This window comes from Manis javanica, chromosome 4 (assembly GCF_040802235.1).
Source record: "Manis javanica isolate MJ-LG chromosome 4, MJ_LKY, whole genome shotgun sequence".
Classification (NCBI taxonomy): Eukaryota; Metazoa; Chordata; class Mammalia; order Pholidota; family Manidae; genus Manis; species Manis javanica.
The window spans coordinates 8,030,591-8,051,736 of record NC_133159.1 but is presented as its reverse complement, the minus strand read 5'-3'; the positions used below and the strand labels follow the sequence as shown (position 1 = coordinate 8,051,736).

The 21,146-nt window shown below is 56.4% G+C and overlaps 1 protein-coding gene across 8 annotated transcripts in view; it reads left to right on the top strand.

Annotated features, from left to right (window-relative positions):
- The window catches only part of CASZ1 (castor zinc finger 1), a 144,222-nt gene that overhangs the window by 82,248 nt on the left and 40,828 nt on the right, over positions 1–21,146 (top strand). For 4 of the 8 annotated variants that reach the window (XM_073233178.1, XM_073233181.1, XM_073233180.1 and 1 more), the window contains exon 4: positions 7,437–7,475. In XM_073233178.1, the coding sequence (XP_073089279.1) occupies positions 7,460–7,475 (16 nt within the window). In that variant the 5' untranslated portion in view covers positions 7,437–7,459. Of the gene's footprint in view, positions 1–6,857; positions 7,020–7,436; positions 7,476–17,296; positions 17,318–21,146 lie in introns of those variants that run through there. The other 4 variants (XM_073233177.1, XM_036999653.2, XM_036999654.2 and 1 more) reach the window with 4 other exon arrangements.

Genomic DNA, 21,146 nt, shown 5'->3' with positions numbered 1-21,146 from the left:
GACCTGCAGCCCAGTCAGCCAAATCTTCATTCACAGCAGGGTGGGTGTCGGGCTGAATACATTCGTGTCAGGCTTGGGGGGCAGGATGGAACTTCCCTTGGTCCTGGTGGTGCTTCCTCTCTCCAGTTCTGTCCTCTCCCCTGGCCCTCTGCCTGCCCATCATCTTCTCTTCCTGCCCACCCCCCTTCTGCCATCACTCCATCACTCCAAAGGGCAAGCTTTGGCAAGAGGGGGCTGGACTAGGTCCTTCCCATCCTTTCCCAGGGATTTTGGGGTTGGGCAGAAGGCACAGCAGGGAGAAGCCAAGCAGCGAATTAAAGTTTGGTGATTGCCAGTGTCAGGAGAAGCTAAATAACCCTGTAACTAGTATGAAGGTGAATTCACGGTCTGCTGCACATGGAAAATATGAGTGCTCTGTGAGTTGGGGAGAGTGAACAGCAGAGCCTGCCTGCCATGGTGGGCAGCCTCCTCTCCAGGGACCCGGGCAGGGAGGTGGGAGGAGGGCCATGCACTTTCCATCCCTGCCAGGGAGCAGCCACCCAGGAGCCCCGGCCAATTATGGGGGCACCTCAGCCGCTTGACAATCTGCTGTCCCGGCACCAGGGACCCAGGTAGGCCTTGTAGGCAGGCACCCAGCAGTGTACATTCATGGACACCAGTCCTGACCCCAGGACGCCAACCCACCCACCCAGATCCCTAGTAGTGGCTAATCACTAATCCTTATTGAATGCTTACCCTGTGCAGGCTTAGTGCTGTCCCCTTACCACAACACTATGCAGTAAGTGCTGCTATTCTTCCCCCCTTTTGTCCCCACTTTTTTACAACCCACTTTATTGAGATATAATTTACATGCCAAGTGTACAATTCAATGGCTTTTAACATATTCACAAAGTTGTGCAACCATCACCACTATCTAATTTAGGTCATTTTCATCATCTCAGAAAGAAACCCCATACTCGTTAGCAGTCACTCTCCATTCTCTCTGGCTTCCAGCCCTAGGCCATCACTAATTATTCTCTTTGATGCTGAGAAAATGGAGGCTCAGAAAGGGTCAGTAGCTTGGTTAAGGTTGCACAGCCAGTGAGTGGCGGAGCTGGGGTTTGAACCCAGGTGGTGGGACTCCAGAGCCACTGCTCCAGGAGGGAGTGCCCCATGTGCTGGCTGCCCCCTGCCGTATGTGCCCTGCCACTTGTTTTTAACAGCATGGGCTCAAGCGTGTAGAAGCACCATCCAAACATGTATGCCCAGGCGGCGACACGCATCTCTCTTCCCAGGTATACTTGCAATTCCATACAGAAAAATCTAACCCTCCAGGACAGCCAGCCTCCTCCTGAACCTTCTCCTTCAGCCCAGCTCCTGGAAGAGAGGGTTGGCACAGGAACCAGCAGTAACAGGGGAGCCGAAATGGCCAGTGAGAACTAGGCAGTCTTGGAGCTTTAACAAGAGAAATCCCAATATGTCCTGTAGCTGACAGAAGATGCCAACACAACACCCAGAACAGGTCCCTGCCAGGGTTAGGGCCGCAGGGTAGGCCCAGGGCCACAGGGGCAGTGGCCCAGCATCACACCTTCCATCTTTGCTTCATCTCGTGCTCACTTTCTCTTTTGCTTCTGTCCTATTTTTCCCCACCTGCCTCTCTCTTCTTCACACCCACTTTCCATCCAAAACTTTAAAAGGAAAAAAAAAGCTTTTGTGGCCCATACTCTTGCACTTGAAAAATTTGGGAATTAATGTGAATCTATTACTGCCTCTGATAAGAGATAAATACAAGGAGGAGAGACAAAGGGAAAGGGAGGCGAGAGAATGAGTCTGTTGGATTTGGTTTGGGGTTTTTTTTTTCCTCCTTCTCTCTCCCTCCAAAGTGGAGGATCCGGCTGGGCCAGTTTGGATATTTATTAAGAAAAAGCCAAAGATAATTAACTTTTTTGTTTTTGTTTTGTTTGCGGGTGCCTCCCCTGCTGGCACTCCTGACTGCCTGGCAAATTAAACCTGCTCCCTGCCTCTTGGGTGCTGGGCTGGCAGCAGCCGACCTGAAATTTCTGGGCCCATGCACTCCCCACCCAGCCACCCACCTTGGGTCTCAGACCTCGGGTCACTTTAGGGCATCACTGATGCCACCTCCCCAGGCTCTTCTGACTTCTGGAGCGGCCTTTAGAGCAGGGTAAGTGGCATGCAGGTTGGGGGTGAGAGGAGGGGCCAGCACTCCCCTAAGAGGAGATGGGGTGAAAGAGCCAGCGCTCCTATGGGGCAGGGGTCTGCCTTCTGGCCGAGTCAAGGCTCTCAGCTTTCCAGAAGAGGGTGAGAACAGAGCGGGAGCTGGAAGTGTGGGCAGAGGCCAGACTCGGGCCATGGTGACCCCCAGCTCTTCTCCCAGGAGGCTGATTACTGCCAGGACCCATGGCCCCTGGGAATGCTCCAGAGAAGGATTGGGGCCACAGAACCATCCCATGATATCATGGTATCTGTCCACTGTCAGACTGGGCTCCCTCCTACTGCCGCTTCTGACCGAGCCCAGGCCACCCGCCAGCAGGGAGGTTGGAGAGTCAACACCTGGGTAGTAAGTGGCCACCTCTGCTCTGCTGCCCTAGAACCATTCAGAGCCCTGAAGCCAAGCTGGGACCTGAGCAAGACCTGTCCGTGGGCCAAGAAAGTGGCACTTACAGACTTCTCAGTCAGGGACAGAGTTGAGGGTGTCTCAGGAGCCAGGACAGCTAGCGAGGAAGGCAGGTCCTTTCTGGGGACCAGCAGACCTAAGGTACCTGGTGGGAGGGGTGGTTTGCCCCTCTGCTAAATGACTATGCCTCCGTCCCTCCCCCGACAGAGCCCTTTCTGCCCTCCTGGCTTCATCCTGGCCAGGTAGGTAGGTGGCAGGTTGAGGTCCCTCCAGGTGGGGAACCTGCCTTGGAGCTGGGCACAGACAAGAGGGCATTTTTCAAGGATTTTGCTAGCCCTTTTTTTTTCCTCTGAAATATAAGGATGTGCAATTTTTTTGGTTTCAATTTAGCATTGGAGAATTTTATAATTTAGTAATTAAAATCTCTGATAGGCTTTAGAAATTGCAGCTAATTGAATTTAATGGGAAGATGATTTTCAATTTTATTTGATTACCGGGACCCCTGGCATCGGTATTTATGGGAAAAAAATGGGAAATGTGCTGTGTGGGCTAAGATGGCATAATTGAATTAGGGATAATCGGATTTCTCCGTCATGAATTTCACTATAATTTTCCTATAATTTTCCATTAGATATCTAGTTTACAAATATTCACAAAGAAATGAAGCTCTTTCGGAATGGAGATTGCTGGCTAACAGGATTACGAGGCCAAGCGTGCGGCCGTGCCAGCCCGATCCCGCATAGCGCCATCCCTGTGTCTGCCTTACACTTAGCTTGAGCCTGGCTTCGGCCCCTCACTCCACCACCCACCCTGTGGCTCCTCTCTGCCCTTTGTCGTCTCTTCATCCCTGCTTACCCCCTGCCCCGACCCCCACCCGTCCATGGCTCATGACGTCTTGCGCGCCGCACTTTGCTCACTCAGTGCTCTCCGTACCACCCCCCCGCCCCGTCTCCTGGGGTTGTGTGCTCACACACAATCACAAGGCCTCCACACAGGTGCGAACATGCTTGTTCACATGCACACAGTCCTTTGGCCAAGGCTTCTGTGCTCTGGCCCAGTCGCCTAAGAGGGAACCAGTTTATTAGGATCCTGGGGTGGGGTGTGAGAACAAAAGAGCTTTGTTTAAGTTTATGTGAAAGTTACAAATTCAAAATGAGAGCAGATAAAGCCTGAGATACCTGGTGTGTAAACAGGCTGGTGAGTGAGAAGGCCCCGGGCTGGGGAGGAAGAGAGAATGAGTGGGCTGGGGGTGCGAGGAGACCAGAAGCCAGCCATGGGAGCTTGCCTGAGGAGAGCTGCTGGTTTTCCCTGGACTCCAGTGAGGCCCAGTGGGTGGGCTGTGGGGCAGGCCTCCACACCTTCTCTCCGGGTAGGGTGTGTAAGGAGGAGCTGGGGACTCTGAGCCCAAGGCCTCAAGACCAGGAGGAACTGTGGCAGTGAGCTTACCATCCCCTGAATCCCAGGCACGAATGTCCCCACTGCGTCCTGGCCTCAGGGTCTGAGGGGTGTCACCATATCAGTGTCCTCAAGGCAAAAATGGGCCATACCCTCAGAGATGCCAGAATTCTGGCTTATAGCACAGCATACACCCAAAGAGAAAGAAGGAGAAATTTGGGTACCATAATGTGGCCTCTGACAACCGTGATGCTTCAGCCTTCTCGGATCTTCTCAAATCGTAACACCATGGTGGCCTTCTTCTCTGTGTTTCTCCGGCCTCTTCTCCTCCACGAAGGCCCCTCACTCTTAGGCTGGGCCTCTTCAGCCTGCAGTGGCTGATTGAGGTCATCGTCTTGGCAGAGCAGAGGACCTGCAGGCAGCCCAGCGCTTCCCTCCACCACCGTCCTCACTGGCCCTGCCTGCCCTGCTTCCTTCCAGCTCTCTTCGTTCTGTTTCTTCAGCCATTCCTCTCCAGCCTTTGTCCACCAGAGGCCCCCAAATGACTGTGTAGCCAATCCATTTGACCTTGCCTAGGTAACTGGAAGGCATGCCCTCCCATGCCCTGACTACCATCAACAGAAGCCCAGGACATTCATAGGCAACCAGCCGGCCACATGGGTCCCATATGCAGGGAGCTCCCCGTGCATGCAGACACCTTCAAATGCACCCAGGCACTACCCTTCCACCCCGACCCTCTACCCTGTGTCTTCAGGCTCCCTTCTATACTTCAGTTCCCCAGATGGGGAAGCAGACACTCAGGATTGGGCTTGGATCAATTACCTATTATAACTACACAAAGCTGTAAGCCTTGCTTTGGGGAGTCATGAGTGGGAGCATCCAGAAGCATGTGTATACCCCAGAGCTGTCCTAATGCAAAGGTGCTCTCTCTGAGATCCTGTGTGGTGAGCGGAAGTCCATGGTCCTCTCTGTCTGGTTGCCCAGCAGTTGCACCACTCCCTGGGTAGCATATGGCTTGGATTAAGAGCTCTGCTCACTTACTCAGAGTTTTAGGGCCAGGGACTGAATTCAGTAAAGCTTCTGGGCCTCTTCAGCTACTCTTCCTACTTAGGGATAGGGCAGGCCTGAGGGGCGGAAGGTTGTGTAACAACCAGAAACGGGGGTTGCTAAGAAGGCATCAGGGAGGGCAGTCCCTGGGAGGCCATTTGGAACTAAAAAGCAATAAAAAGGTGGGTGAGGGTGAGGGAAAAGGGGGGGAAAAGAAAAGAAAAGTAAAAGAAGGGGAAAGTGGGAGAAAGAGTAGATTGGTAACTCTCTTGACTTCTTTTCCCCAAAGCCTGCTCGGTTCCCTCTCTTTGCAAAATAGAAATATTGCAAAAATAAGCCAGTGCCGTTTTGCGGAATGCTGTCCAAAGACCAGAGAAAGCCAGGGTCCTGTTCCCTTCCCCTCATTGCAGGCAGCGTGGCCTCGCCTGAAACAAGAAGGGGGAGGAAGGCAGCAGGGTGGGTGCAGACGGGTCAGAGAGAGAGCTAGTGACAATGAGATCCAGGTACTTCACTAGCAACACCTCCTGCCCACCTGGCTGCCTCCCTCCTAGAGTGCCCCAGGCCCAAATGGGTAACTTGGACCACTAAAATATAAAGAATCTCAACGTATATGTCGAAGCAGGGATGTCTGGGGACTCACCATCGTCAAAGTAAGACCCACCAAGTGTTTTCTCTGGGGGAAAACAAGGAGATAACAAGGCATCCTGGTCCAGAGATAAGCTGGCAGAGAAGAAAATATGGCCATTGTTGGAGGGGCAGATGGCAGTTCCTTGGTTGAGGGGAGACTGTGCCCTGTCCCCCACGGCCCTTCACGGGGCACGACAGAGACAAGAGAGCGGGAAGGAAGCCCAAGTGATGGCGCAGATCTGCTGTGGGAGCGCTTGTTGGAAAGGCGGCCGGGCTGCCGCAGAGGCGGGGTGAGGGAGGAAGGAGGTGCAGGCCTGCCTCGGGTCCCAACTTCAGCCGGGGGATGAACTGCCGGGCAGGCGGAGGAAAAAGGCCCAGTGAGCAAGGCTGTGAGGGGGGCTCGGGGTGGGCAGGGTGCCTGGGCCCATTTCAAAGCAAAGTCTAAAACCGAAGCGGCGGGAAAAGCCCAGGGTCCCCGCACTCCTGGGGCCCGCAGCGGGAACGATGTGCGGAGCAGCGCGAGGCCGACGCGCGTTCCCCCGGTCCAGCGCCGGCTGTCCTTCCCCGACCTAAAAAAGCACCACCGCTTTCAACGTGGGGAGATCCGGGTATGGGGGAAGATATAACCCCAGCGTCCGGGCACCCAGAGCCAGCGGGGCGCTCATGGGGGAAGCTCGGAGGCGCGCGCCCCCGAGGCGCTCACACCTGCGCCCGCCCGCGCGGAAAAGTTTGCGCCGCTGCGCGCGCCAGGGAGAGAGTCCGCGCGCGGCCGCCGTCGAGGCGCGCCGCGGGGCCAGAGCGCCAAGCGCAGCGGACGGGCGCGCCCCCGCCGGCGTCCCGCCCGACTTGCGCGGGGACGCGAGCACCCGGCTCCAACGCCGAGTCCCCGGCCCCGCCTCCCAAGTCTGAGGTTTGGGCAATCGCCGAGCCAATAAGGTGGCCGCCTGGGCCGGGGGCGCGCGCGGGAGCGGCGCCGGCGGGCGGGCGCGCGCCCATTCACTCCGGTGCCGCGGCAGGCAGGCGAGCGGGCGGGCGGGCGCGCGCGCGCGGCCCGGCTCTGCTCTTTCACCTGCCCGGGCGGCGTGGCCGGGCCGGGAGGGGGCGGTGCCGCGGCCGCCCTGCCAATCACCTCGGCGCCTGGCAGCGCCCCCGGCCGCTCCCGCCCGCCCGCTCCCTCCTGCCAAACTGTTACCCTGAGTGTTACCGTCAGGAGCAATGACATCAGGGCTTTAAAACAACTTGTTATTCGGGGAGTAATCAGTTGCAATTAGGCATTAATTAAGTATTATGAAAGTTGATTATTTAAGTGAATTCGGCTTTCGACTCTCCGACTATGGTGAGTACCGGAGTGGGGCGGGGGAGGGTAGGGGGCGCCGGCGCGGGGCGGGGGGCGCGGGCGGGGCAGGGCCGGCGCGGGCGGGGCGCCCCTCGGCCCGGCGGGCTGGCCGTGGCCCCGGACCCGGGCCGCGTCTATAAATAGTTTCTCTTTTAGTTTAATAAACTCGAGAGCAGAGAGGAGCTGCTTCGAGTGTGCAATGCCGGCGCGCGAGAGCGAGAGGGGCGGGAGGGAGAAACTTTCGCTCTCCCTCCTGGGCCCCCCTTCTCGCTGCGCCCCGGGGCCCGGGGGCTCGTCTGCCCCGCGATGGGGCGCGCGGCCCGCGGAGGGGGCGGCCGGGCTGGGCAGCTGGGGGCACTGCCCGAGACTAAACAGATGTTTTCTTTTTTCCTCTTCGGTTTTTGGTGTTCCTCGAAGAGTTTGGGATCGAAGAGAGGAGAATGGATCTCGGTACAGGTACCGGCGGTGGGAGCCCGGGGAGGCTCTTTCACTTTTCTTTCGGTTCTTTTACGGAAGTTATTATTTTTAGCCCAATGAGGTAGCAGCTGAGCAGGGGGTGGGGGCTGGCCTGCAGAGGGTCCGGGGCCGAGCTGCACTTCTCGCCCTGGTTTCTGGATCGCCAGGCGTCTGGCGATATTATTGTTATTATTTGTTACTTGCTTAGTGCCTGTGACTAATTTGATGCTTGTCATTGTGAAAGAACCGAGGGGAGAGGGAGCTGGGGGGCACCCAGAGAGAGGATTTAGGGGTTTTTATGGGGGTTTTTGTCCTCCGTGTTTTTTGAATGGCTCTGTGTGTTTTCTGTGTGTGTGTGTGTGTGTGTGTGTGTGTGTGTGTGTGTGTGTGTGTGTGTGTGTGTGTGTGTGTGTGTGTGTGTGTGTTTCCCCTCAAAGATCTCGGTGTGTCTGGCTGTGGGGTGTGTGTTTTTATTTTTTTAGTGGGGGGTGGTTTAGTTTTTGAAAGCAGCGTCCTGTTGGGAAAGGTGGTTAGTCTGGTTTCAGGGCGACTGTCTCAAGGTAAAGGAATTTAATTTATTTGGGACAAGGCTGTGTCGGATGATCAAGCTGCTTATTATGGCTAATGAGTGTTTTTCACCTGAGAATCCGTGGGATGAGGCGGCTGTTATCAGTTCAAAGTGAGGGGCCCAGGACTCTCTCCCATTCCCCTTTCTTGTCCCCGCCTGGGAGAGGGTAGACCAGACAAACTCCGAAATTTAAGGCTCTGGGTTTTGGGGACCTAGTATGCACCTACGATAGGGCTACAGGCTGGCATGGTGCTGGCCTGGGGCAGAGTTTACACTGGGATTTTGGTGTTTTGTTGGTTTCCATCTAATTTTATTCAGTATTTTCCAACCTGAGCTCAGGGGGAGGTTTACCCTAAGCTCTTCAGGCTTTCCGTTAGTGCTCTCTATTGAAACCAAATTTTGACCAGGACCCTCAGAACCTAGGCTGACAAAAGTAGCTGTCTTCTTCCTAAATGTTACTAAGGAAATCAGTAATAAACAGGTTGATCATTCATTGAGACTGACCTCTGAACCCTTCTGTTTCATTTATAGAATAGGTGTTTTGGTGGCTGTAGAGTGGTTGTTTATAATGGGGCCAAGTTCATGGCATTGCCCCTTGGGATCCATGAGCTGACATTTGACCTTCTGAGGTCAAAGGAGAGTGGGCAGAGAGAGCAAGAGGCAGCACTGGGGGACCCAGGGTGGGTGACGCAGTGGCTGGCTTTGGGAAGGGGGTGTGTATTTGTAGGGGAGCAGGTCATGCACACAGTTTTGAGACTAAGTCCAGTAGAGTGTGACCTTGGATAATCTGATGTGGAGGTCCGAGGACCTCTGTGCCCAGGAAGGGTGTGACACCCCCTGCTGGGCAAAGTGGTGAAGGTGTCTAAGGCCACTGCTGCTACCTTGCCCCTCCCTGCCCTCCGCTCCTGCAGAGCAACCCGCCCCCCACCAGTGATCAGGTGTCTCATCACCTCCCTCTCAGGCCCCACCCTCTTCGGAAAAGAGGCCCCCACCCATCCTGGCAAAGAAGCAGACCTTATAGGCTGTGGGGGAGTAATGCACCACCCCCTACCTGGGGCGGGCGAATCTCTCCTGTGGGGCGGGCACAGCAGACCCAGGCTTTACTCAGTTGGTGGGCGGTCCCTCCTCGTCTTCCTCCTTCTAACCTGGGTGCCACCTGGAGCTGGCGTCCATCCTCCTGCCCTACACCTACCTGTCATCCCAGTCTGCTGTGGGGATACACTACCCCCAGACCTTTCTCTGGGGTGCCCGACTGGAGGGAGGGCCTCCTGAGCCTGGGCATTGGCAGACCTCTTAGAGCATCTGTCCTGGGTCTCACAGAGGCTTGCTTCTCCCCGTACTCCAGGGACAGGCTCTGGTAACTTTTCCTAGAAGCTAGAAGGGCTGCTGAGGTCAGCTGGTCCCTTCTGTAGCCAGAGTGGGGCAGTCCCAGCAGGACCTACGCCTGGACTCTGGCCACGCTGGGAGGGAAGGTTGGGAGTATCAAAGTTCTGTTTCCTGGAGGAGTCATCTGGTGATACCACTCAGCCTTTTCTTTGAACTTGAAAGTTTCACTTAATTTCAGAACTTCAGAAGAAAAGCACTTTTCCCCCTTGTTACAAAAAAAAGGGAAGCAGGTGGGAACCCTGAGGTCCTCTCTGAGACCATCTCTGGGCTAAATCTGTGCTCATCTTCCCTTGCTCTCTGGAATGTACTCCTGGACACAGCCAAGGCTGGGGACCTCTTCACTGGCCAGAGCTCGTTGCTGATGCACTGAGGGCCTCTTTTCTTTTGGGCAACCACACGCAATTTCTCTTCAGCACAGTACGAGGCTGGAGGCACAGGCCCTGAAAGGTTGCTGCACTGGGGACCCAATAAGCATTAGATCATGACTTGACATTGTCTCGGACAGGTCTAGGCCCTGAAGCGCTCCGGCCATAAGTAATTCAGTGCTGGGAGAACCGAGGCTTCTCAGGAGGAGACAGCAGGACCTCAAGACCCTCAGGGGCCATGAGGACCCCTTTTTCTCCACCATAGTTCAGCCAAGGGCTGGATCAATCTGGACGTCTTTAGCAATAAAAAATGCCGATGTCGTCCTAATTCACCAGGCCCCGAGATGACAGCAAATTTACATTTTTTAATTAAACTAGCAGCCAGTTTTTATGAGAGGGGGTTGGGTTATGCAAATCAAATGGTTGTGTACGGAAGATTAGGAGAGTTTGGGAATAAATTCCACAAATGCTAATAAAAAAAAGGAAAGAGAAAGAGAGGGAGGGAGGTAGAGAGGAAGAGAGGAGGACACAGTTCCATTAGGCCCTTTTAGAGTGATTTCCCTGGGGGAGGGAGCAGGGAGAGGGGGGCCTTCAGACACAGGTAAATCCAGCCTGCAGTTGGGAAGCTCCCCAGGATTAGGCCCCACTAGGCCAGTTCCTAGGCCCAGAACACAACCGGAGGCCAGCGTGAAAATGGCTGTGCAACAGTAGTAGATCTTTAAGAAACTTGCCCTTGATTCTTAGGGATCTGGTTGTACTCGCCCCACTCTCCCTAGGGGGAACCGGGGAAGAAGGGGAGGCACCCTCCAGGGCTGGAGCTGTCCATCAGAGGCTCCAGGGTAGGTTCTGCTAGGTCAGGGACAAACAGGCAAGGGAGCAAGTCTGAAGGAATGGCCATGGGCCGCAGTGGGAGCCGATGAGGGGCAGCACTGCCCATTGGCACAATGGCTACAGCATGTGGTCAGGGTGAGTCAGGGAGGAACGGGTGCTGTCTGCCACACCGAGCCTGCTGCTTCTTCCCAGGGATAAGCTCTGCTTGGACTCCGGGCCAGGATCCCACCGCACTGCACACAGACCCCTGCTGCATTTTGGCCCCAACCTCAGCTGTGGCAGAAGCCAGGGAGGATGGGATCAAGGGAGCTGAGCCAGGTTGGCTCAGGAGCCTGGTTCTTGGAGGGGGATTTCCTCGTAGCCACGTGCTTCAAGAGCACTGAGTCTCAAGATAGGAGAAGAAAGGCTACAGACTTCTTCCAGGCGTTGTCTGACCCCAGGGAGCAAAGATCTTGGCTTCCCCAACCCAGATCCCTGCTGACCTGACTCCCAGGTCTTCTGTCAGCAGCTGGTTCAAGGCTAGGGTCTTGCCAGGAGTGAAGGCTCCTAGGAACCTTGCCGGCTCTGGTTGCACTTGAGACCTAGAGCATACTGGGGATTGGGAGGGTTCTTGTGCTGTTTCTAGGGGAAGAGATTACATGCCCGGTTTGGGACAGAACAGGTTGCCTTCCATTTTCCTTCCTCAAGCCTCTACTTGGCTAAATACACCCACCCGACCAGTCTAAGCTGGGCTAGTCCCTGTAGTCAGGTAGGGCACCGGTTTTGCCGGTCTGCTGCAGGGGGTAGGTGCTCGGTGCCATCTTGGCAGGAAGGAGCAGTCAGAGCCAAGGACAGAATGGGCTGTCTCGGAAACAGCGAGTTTCCTGGTACCGTTTAAACAGAGGCTGGCTGTGACGTTTGCAGGGACTTGAGCATCAGATGACCTTTAAGGTCTCTGGCTCTCCCAACTCCCAGCTTGATTTTACTGGGACGGTTCAGTGGCTCAGTCTTGGATGAGGGGCTGGGAGGATGCAGTGAGAAGCATATCATCTGGACCTTCTCTTTGGAAGAAGGCATCTGAGATGGCAGCTCTGGGCTGTGCAGTGGCCCTTGGACCAGCTTGGCACTCGTTATGAGATGTCAGAGCGGCCCTCGGATGAAAAGCCTGGTGTAGCTCTTCTCCAGAGGCGGGGCAGAGGCAGCAAGGGCAGGTCTGAAAGGATCCCTAGAGGGGCTGCACCCCAGGCCCTTTTTCCCCATGGGGGCCAGCCGGGGGAACCCATCAACCCTCCACTCCAGGAAGGGCACTGGGGCCAGTCAGTCAGACCTCTCAGCCGGCCTCGCCATCACTGCCCACGTTCTCCCATCCGCCAGGGCTGGGGAATCTGGCTGAGTTGCAGCTTGAGTTTTTATGATGGAAAAACAAAATAAATGGAGGCACCTTTGGAGGGCTGAGTCACGGCAGCAGCATCTCCTCGTTAAAGCTGCTGCCCCTGGCTCAAGTCCCTGGGCAGGGGACTGGGTGGGGCCCCCAAACGCTCTGGGCCCCGACTCCTCCTCTTCCTGGACCCTACCGGGGCAGGGGCGCGCCTCTCGCCTCTCCGTCAGCCTCCTCTGGCTGGGCCACCAGCCTTGGAGGGCTCAGGCCATCTCTGCAACCCTGCCGCCCCTCCCGCGCCACGCCGCGCCCAGGGTCTGTCCTGCGACACTGCCCTCTCGGGCTGGGTTTAAGCTTGGCCGCGCGCAGCCACACCTCCTCTCCCTCCTTTTCCCTCGCCTCCTTATCTTGGGGGAAAGGAAGGTGCTCTGTAGTAATTACAGCCTGTGGGTCCCCCAGGCATGTGGCAGCTGTTCCAGGGTCGCTGGGCCAGGGCACAGCAGGAGGAAGAAGGAGGAAGGAGGAGGTGGTCCCAGGGCGCAGAGGCAGCTACTCACTTGCACCGATTGTGAAAGGCAGCGACTTGGAGGCCCGGGGTTCCCCCCTCTGGCTAGCTGACCACAGCACGGCATCCTCACACCCCCCAGTTCATCAGGACATCTGCTCCCCTACCAGGGAAGAGACCCGAAGCAGGTGGGGAGGGCTGCAACTCTGTCAGCCTTTGGGAGCACCCCCCCCCGCCACACCCCCCTACGGGTGCTGCAGAAATGAAGACCTGCCTGGTCCTTCCCAGGTTTTCAGGCTCTACCTGGTGGAGGGAGACAGATGTGTTCATCTGTCACAGCAAGCGGAGGAGCACAGGGGTGGAGAGCCCAGGGAGTATTGTGAAGGAGTGGCCGTTGAACTTTGGGACAGGATGGGAGGTATTGGGACAGATGGAAGCAGGCAGGTGGGTGTTCCGGGCCCCACCCAAGCTTTCTAGACTTCCACCCAGCCTCTTCTCTCCCTTGCCTTATCCTCCTCACCTCTCGTCCTGAGATCAGAACTCTTGCTTCCCATGTGCAACCAGTTCTCTGCCCTTCTGGCCCAGCCTGCCCGGTTCCCTGAAGCCAGGCCCTCCTGCCTGCCTTTCTTGCCCCCTTCCCCTTACAGTCTCACACCCAGTTGGCCCTGGAAAGAGATAAGAGATAAGAGGCTGGCCAGGGCCTGCTGCTCTGAGGATCTGGTTATGCCCATGACATTGGTGTGTCCAGCGAACACTCAGGCTTCTATACCCTGAGCCCCAGAAGGCCAAGGCCGGGAGCCTTGCTTTCTGGTGCTGCTCCTAATAGCGACCATTAGAGTCAGCTGCGTTGACATCGCCTCCCAGGGCTTGGTACTGGGCTGGCGCTTGTGCCGTCCCCCTGTCAGTGCTGGTGGAATTGATTGATTGATGTGCCTCTTCACCAAGTGCCTCCCCACTTCTCAGTGGGGGCAGAAGGAGGAAGGCAGGAAACATTGACCAAGTCCCTTAGGACCAGGGTTTTAGCTCCTTGAGAGCTTCCTACATTCTGGTTTACAGGAATGGGTGGGTCTGGGGTTAGGGATGACCTGAAATGGACATAGGATAAAGATAGGCCTGGTGTGCTTGGATGGAGACCCCACATTAGCTGCTAACCATGGCTTGGGCATGGGAGGTGCTGGGGTGCAAGGTCAGACTTGGCACTCTCCACCTGCTGCCTGGTAGGGGCACAGGACAGCAGGAGCCAGTGGGTGACCTGGGACTGTCCTCTCCTTCCTCTCTTTCCTAACTCCATCTCACAGGCTGACCTCACTGCACCATGGCCATCCTTTCTGGGTCCTGCTCCCAGTTCCAGGATCCCCCGGCTAGATAGACCCAATGCCAGAAAGAGCCCACCCCACGGTGCCTGGGCTTTGCACCTCGGCCTCCTGGCATGGTGTTGGCTGCTCCTAAGCTGGCTGTGGGGCGTGTTCTAAGGCTTCCCATAGGCTGCGCCCAGGGCTTCTTCTGGCCCCACAGTCTGGCCAGTGCCACAGGCGCTTGGCTGCTGAAAGCCCCTTCTGAGAGCCAAGAGGGCACTCTCTTGTTGCCTTCTGGCCTGTGGCCAGGGCACTGCCTGTGTGGGGGAGGAAGGGCACCAAGAAAAGGAACAGGCACATTTTGCATCTCCACAGACCAGGGATTCCCAGAGGAAGCCTTCCCTGGTTGAGCTTTGGCCTACACTGGCCTTTCCTTACAGGGCTTTCTCCACGAACTAAGGGGACCCCTGGGAGGGAATGTGCTGCAGGAGATGCATTAAGTGGGGGGACTGGACTCCAGTGCAGTGAGAAAGCAAGAGGCATCCAAGAAGCCAACAGGGAGAGGATTCTGGAACTTTGTGCCGCCAAGAAGTGCATCTTCTCCTTGACTATGGTCTTCACCTCCCTCTAGACCATGACCTCCCTCCCTGCCACCCCCTCAGCCCAAGAGTTCAAGGCCACAGCAGGCCAGAAGGGCTACCTCAGGGAGGGATTGGCCAGGTGCCCCACCACCCAGCAGGGGGCGCCCCCTGTATCTGCCCCACTTCTAGGATGGAACACTGGTAGGGGTCTGGTCCGAGCTCTGGCCATGGGTGGGGGAGGGAGGGCCTAACCTCCCCACCCCCAGAGGTTCCTTGGCTGAGTTTGTTTTGCCAGGGTGACCTGTTTAATCATCTCATTTTCTGGTGGCCGTTTATTCCTCGTTTCCACGGTTACGGCCCCATTAAGGGGAGAAGCAATAAGGCAGCGAGTCAAACAGGTAATAAAAACATTAAAGCCCATGTGCACAGAGGGAGGGCAGGCGGGTGGGAGGGGGCTCAGTGAGGTGAGACGGCCCGGCCCTGGGAGGAGAGAGGCCGGAGGCTGTGGGCCTTGTCCTCCAGGGGCCCTGAGAGAGCCCCTGGCTGCTCCCCATGCCCCCCCTTCTGGGCTGTGCCCTTTGGGGGCCAAGACCCAGCACTAGCTGCGAACCATCCCCAGCCCTCAGTCCCCTGGCAACAGGCTCTATGTTGGGAAGTAAAACAGGAAGGAGAAAAGTGAGAGTGAGTGACAAAAGCCTCCCCCAGGACTCCTCCTGGCTGGTTGTGTGGCCTGTTTGCAGGCCCCACCTCACCCTCACTTGGTAGGGGAGGGGGGTGATTTCTGACATTGTTTTGAGCTCTAGAACTTTTTTCTGCCAACTTTATCAGAAAGCATATTTGTGGTGAGTGCTGCTAACAGGGCCAGTCTGGTGAGTAAATATTCCTGGTGTGGACAGTCCTGTGACCTTGAGAGGGAAGAGCATGGCAGGGGGGCCAAGGGCATGTAGGACCCCCTGTGCTGGGTGGGGGGTCCTTCCTAGGACTGGGTGAGGGGGCTGAAGGGGTTGGGTCTGTCCCCAGCATCTCCTCCCAGTCTCAAACTTGAGCCACCCTTGGCTCGGGTTGGGTGGTATGACTGGCAGGCTGGGCCGGTAGCCCTTAGTGTTGCTCCCGCAGAGGAGCTGCTGGCCGGTTCGCCCGTGGGCTCCATAGAGATGCTGCCCTCGCTTCCTCTCGGAAATGAAAGCTGAAAGGAAAGCCAGCCTCTTGCCCAGCCTCTCTGAGCCCCGGGGCACGTGCCCCCTTCCCAGTGACCCTTCCCAGGGGAACTCCTGAGTGTCCCCGGCTCCTGTGCTTGGCCTTCAAGGTTGACAAGTGAGCAGACTGGGCCAGTGGGGCTGGCCAGAGGGCAAAGGGGGAGAGGCTGCGGTCTCCTTAGCCAGGGACAGTGAGGGTCAGGCCAGAGTGGTGGCGCCTTTGGCCACAGGAGCCAGTCCCTCCTGCCCAGAGCCTGGAGCGAAGGCTCGGCGAGAAGGGTAGCGGCCTGCTCGGGGCTCCTCTGGGGGAGGCACCTACTTTCTTTTACTCTTCTGTGCTCTGATCCTTTGCAAACTCACAGAGGTCTGTGCCTCCGATTATTAATTTCAAAGTTGATTTCTGACTAGAGAGGAAAAAGAGAAGAAGGTCTGGGAAATGGGGGAAACCCTCTGGCTGGGAAGCGTGTCTTGGGAACGGGCCTAGATGAGTTAATATTCTGATCAAACAATTAAAAATAGAAAACGCTCCCGAGGCACCAGCTGCTGAGGCTTTTCAACAACTGTCGCCAGTAGGTTCATGGGGCAGGTGGTGCTGGAAAGGAGTTTTTCCACAAACAGCAAATATCAGAGATTACAGCGTGTCCCCCACCTTCCTCTCAGTACCCAGGACAGGTGTTTAGGGCTCCCATTTCTCCCTGAACTCCCCTCAGGGGCCTGGAGCCAGGGGCCTGCGCAGCTTCAGGGCTGCCCTGCTCCCCTCGGGGCCTGGCCTCAGCAGTGAAGTCATCGCCAGATGCCTTGGTAATTGCTTTAAGAATCCAACTTAAAATAAGATGAAAACTTATATTCCTGGGTGAGGAGTAATTTCCCATCGAATAGTAAATTAGTGAGAGGATTATACTGGGGCTCCGGCTGGGAGACCTTGCTCATCTGATAAATCCAAGTGGCCCTGCAAAGCCGTTCTAGACCAGAGGGCTCCCCCAAAGCCCAGGCCAGGCCCCGCTCCCTGATTGCTCATGGCCTGCTGAGCTGGATGTGTGCTCAAGGCCCCTTTGACATGAGAACCAGCTTCCCCAAATCTCCAGGTGGGAGACACTCAAGTCTAATGTCCCTTGGGCATGAGAAGGTGTCCATTCTCCCCGGAGACAGAGTGCTGCTCTTGAAACCCGAGAAGGCAGGGCTGCAAGGACAGTTTCCAGCTGTCGCACCAGGTAGCCAGCATCGTGGTGACCAGCCCTGGTCCTCCGGGGACCGGGCAGACCCACATCCCATGGTGAGCTGGAGCAGGATGAGCTGACAGACATGGCCCTACCCTCAGGGCCTGAAGAGCCCAAGCATCTCACAGACGAGAAGAGCCTCTGTCCAGGGTGGGTCACCTATAGGTGGCTCCCTCTACAAGCACCAGTTCTGTGGGCTGCTGTGTTCAGCTAGGTGCTTGTGAACTCAAGTGGGCGTGCACACACTCCTCCCCAGGCGTGACAGGCCACTGCCTGAAAACCTCTGCCGAGCAAAGAAATGAACTTGCAGCTGCAAACCCCTGTAACATCCTTGGACTCCGCCACCACGCACAGGACGCAGTGCAACATGCAGAGTCCTGACATCTGGGCCCCCGTGTGTTTACCTAGCGCCTTTCTTCTGAGAGATTCAGAGTAGGCTACATCTAATGCCCTGTTTCTTCTCATCGGTTCCCTAGGAGAAAGACATGGGGAGTTGTCTTGCTTCACAGGTGGGGAAACAGGAGGCCCGAGACACTGACAGGTTGGTTCCCAAATGCAAGGAGATAGACACAGAGTAGGGCTTCCCTCCCATGGGGGAGAGGGGCTTTTCTGAGGGCCATGCCAGTGGCAGCCCAGTCCTGGATGTTTACTGTGCTGCCTGGCCCATATCCTCAAACAGCTCTGGGGCCCACCTATATCCCACCTGTAACACGTGGACACACACATCTCTGGACCTTCCTTCCCTGCAAGAGAAAAGGCAATGGTTGGTGCAGATGCATTTTGAACTTTCTGGAAGAAGCCTCCTCTAAAGGCACTCATTATTGCCTGTCTCTAGAGGAAGGGGTGCTCCCCTCTGTTTGCAGGGAAGGGTTGAAGGGGAGTTGGAAAACATTCTGACTTGTCTCCTGGTGAAATGGGAATGAATAGACTGGACACAGGGCTCTTCAGGAGGAAAGTTTAAATGAACGGGCGTTCTCCTAGGAGACAGGTGGGCAGATGTATGTTTGCCGGATGTATTTCTGTGTCAGCGTGGACTTGGCTGAAGGGAAGGTCTGGACATTTCCCAGGGTTCACTGGGAGACCCTTGCAGCTCGGTTCAGGGGTGTGCATCACCAGTGGGTTTTATTGCTTCTAGAAGTACTGGGGCCATCTTGGAAACTGTACAGGAAAAACTTGCTGCTTCCAGACAGCTGTTCCTGTGTGAGGTTTGAGCCTGGGGGCTGCACTGAGTTAAAGCAGGTGTGATCTGAGCGAGGACCCCAGCGCCTTCCCCGGTGTTGACCACAGCCTGCGTTCAGAGGTGGGAGCAGCCAGGTATTGCTGGGAACACTTGTGCTGTTTGAGTGGCTTATTTCACCCTCCGATCCTACACCTGCCCTTCCCCAGAGGAAGGAATTATGAAGCAGTAGGACTGAGAATTCCTAGTCTAAACAACCCAGGAAAGCATGCTCTGTGAGAGAGCCAAGCCAGAGCCACAGATGGTGTGATCCGGGATTGTAACTGCAAGGATGGTGGCTTTGAACATTAGATGTTATGTGGCAGTTGCTGTTCAAGCAGACAAATTGGTGAATTGCAGGCTGCGGGGATCTGAGTGGGTCCCTCCTTTACTTATCTTCCCTTACCCCCAGGGTCAGGGAATGAGGGTGGATCAGACCGAATGGACAGACAGCCTCAGAAAGGCAGGCAGAGGAACTGCAGAAAAGCAATCAGCCTGGGGCAGCCCGGCCCAGCCCCTCCAAGCACACCATCCTGGACCGGAGGTCACGGCCCCTTGCTAGGACCACATGGGTCCCTTTCCTTGGCCTGCCCCCTTAGGACGGGTCACTTGGGTTCCTGGGAGGTGTTCAGATGGGTGGTTAATGGAGCGTCTCCCCGGAGCCCTGAGGCAAGCCAAGAGACCAGGGAAGGAACCGGGGATGTTTTCTGTTTCTGGGTCCCTTGGGGGCCCAGGGGCAGATTGAAACAGGCTCCTTGCAGGGAAGGTGTTAACAAACAGCAGGTGATTAAACATGACAAGCGGTGACATTTCTGTGCAGGGTTCTCAGTCCCAGCAATGCCAAGAATGAAGCTATAAACCCTGACATTTTGTGTTATGCACTGAGAGGTTCTTAATAGACCTCTCTCCCTCTTCCCTGGTCAGCTTGTCTCCCCCTCCCCGCACTGCAGCCCCTGCCCTGGGTGAGCCTCTTCCTGGCCCTCCAGTTCCTGGCGACTCGGAACCCTCAGCCTCCTGCCCTCACCCTCAGGCACTTTCCTGCTCGCAGGACCAGGTGTCCGCTGCCCTCCAGAGCACCTGCCTTTTCTTTGATCTTTCCTGTTGCCCCTTCCCCCCTTCACTCTCTCACCTCCTTTTTTTGGGTCCTGATCTCACAGCCTCACCCTTTGTGCTGCGGCTGTCCCAGTTGTCTGCAGTGGCAGGTGGCCGTCCCTATGCCCTCTTGTGTTAATAACACTTTCAGACAGACTTGATCACGGGTGTAGGGAGACTGTGGGTCTGGGGATGGGCTTTTACCCCTCTTTTTTCAATTTCCTTCTCTCCTTTTTGGGACAGAGACAGGAGGTGGAGGGAGAGAATTGTACTGCACTGCAAACAGTTGCTGGATTTGTTCAGGAGGGCCTGGCCAGCAACAGTTGTTCCTCTCCCAGAGAAACATTGGGACAACTGGGGCTGCTTCTGTTCTCTGGGCAGAGCCCCACGAAGGGCATTTGGAGGTGAGCCCGAGGCTCAGGAGGGTCAGAGACCCAAGAGAAGGGGCTCAGCCTTGGTCAGCTCCACACGGCTTGGTACAGAAAAGGCAGGCCACAACCCCCATCCCAGTTCTTCCGCTAATGAACTTGAAAAACACTTCGTTTTCTGCATTCCTCCAGTAAATATTTGTTTGGGTCAGGCACTGTGCTAAAACAGCCATCCTGTCCCACGGATCCTTCAGTCTAGGGAAACAGGGAGGTAATTAAACAAGTTACTACAGAAGTGCTGCCGTAGGAACAGGGAAGAATGAGAGGACGGAAGAAGGGGGTCCTACAGAATGGAGATCTCAGAGGACTTCCTGGAGGAACTGAAATATCAGCTGGGATGCGTTGGAGGAGGGGTATCCAGGCCCTGAGTTGAAGGAGGCCAATGCTCCACATTCCACGGGTTCTGACTAGGAGGCCGGAAAGGGACGGTGAACTGTGCCACATCCCTGAGGCTCTGCCCCTTGGAGCTCTGTATAACTGGCCCAGAGCGTGAGCTTCTAGTCCCCTTCTACCAGCGGGACCCATCTGTGGCATCTGTGGCAGGCACGGTGCATCAGCTGATGTGGCAGAGCAGGAACGTGGCTCAGCTCCGCCCCAGGAGAGAAAGGACAACCAGGAAGTCAGTGCCTCCAAGGACTGGGACTGTTCCTACCTTGCCCGCCTCCTAGTCCCCTCTGCTGGTGACTCACTGAAGAGGGGGCAGGAGAGAGGATGCAGACCTGGCACGGAGAGCAGAGCTGCAGGAGCAACAGGGGCCTGGGGGCCTGGCTGGGACCGTTGTCTGCTCACACCCCTCCTAACCTGCACCTGCTGGCCTGCTAGGCTCGGCCTGGACCCCAGGAAGCCTTCCTGGCACTCACAGCTGGCCTCCCCGCCGTGCCCTCAGGGGTGCCCTTAGTGCTGGTGTGTCTTCCCCCTTAGACTCTGAGCTCCCTAACACCTGAAGCCATTCCCCTGGGTCTCTGGGGCCAGCAAGGACAGTGCCCATAGGTATGGGGGATATGTTTGAGAAACACCTGTCCTAGGAAGAGGAGAACCTGAGTTAACCCTTAGACTAGACCAGTGAGAACACTGCAGACAGACCGATGGGTCCCTGGCGTCTGGGGAGACAGCTTCCTTGCCAGACCCAGAGCTGGCCTCACAGCCGGGTTGGCGGCCACAGCCATGGGGCAGCCAAAAGGCCTGCCCCCCGGAAGGGCCTCACCAAGCCTTTATTGCACTTCCTCTCCCCCCCCCTGCTCCGCCTTGGCCCAGAAGTCAGACCCAGGATACCTTACCTCCATACTGGTCCCTGGGGAGAACCTGGCTGGCTTCCTGTTCCCCTAGGAGGTCCAGGACGGATTTCAGACATAACTCCCTTTCCCCACCCCATTCCAGTCCTGCCTTTCTGCCAGATTTGGCCTGGGTCCCAAAATGCTACCCCTTGTCATCCACTTCCCGGAGCCCAGTCAAGACCCCATGAAGGTCCCAGAGAGTCAGCCTTCCTGGCCCTTGGCAGCTAGGACTGAGCGGGTGTGCCAGAGGGGGAGGGGAGGGGAGTCCCAGAGCCAGGACTTGGCCTCCTGCCCTGCAGATCCGGAGCCAGGTTTTACTGTAATCCCTATATCCTGGTACAGATCCTTGATCAGCTGGAG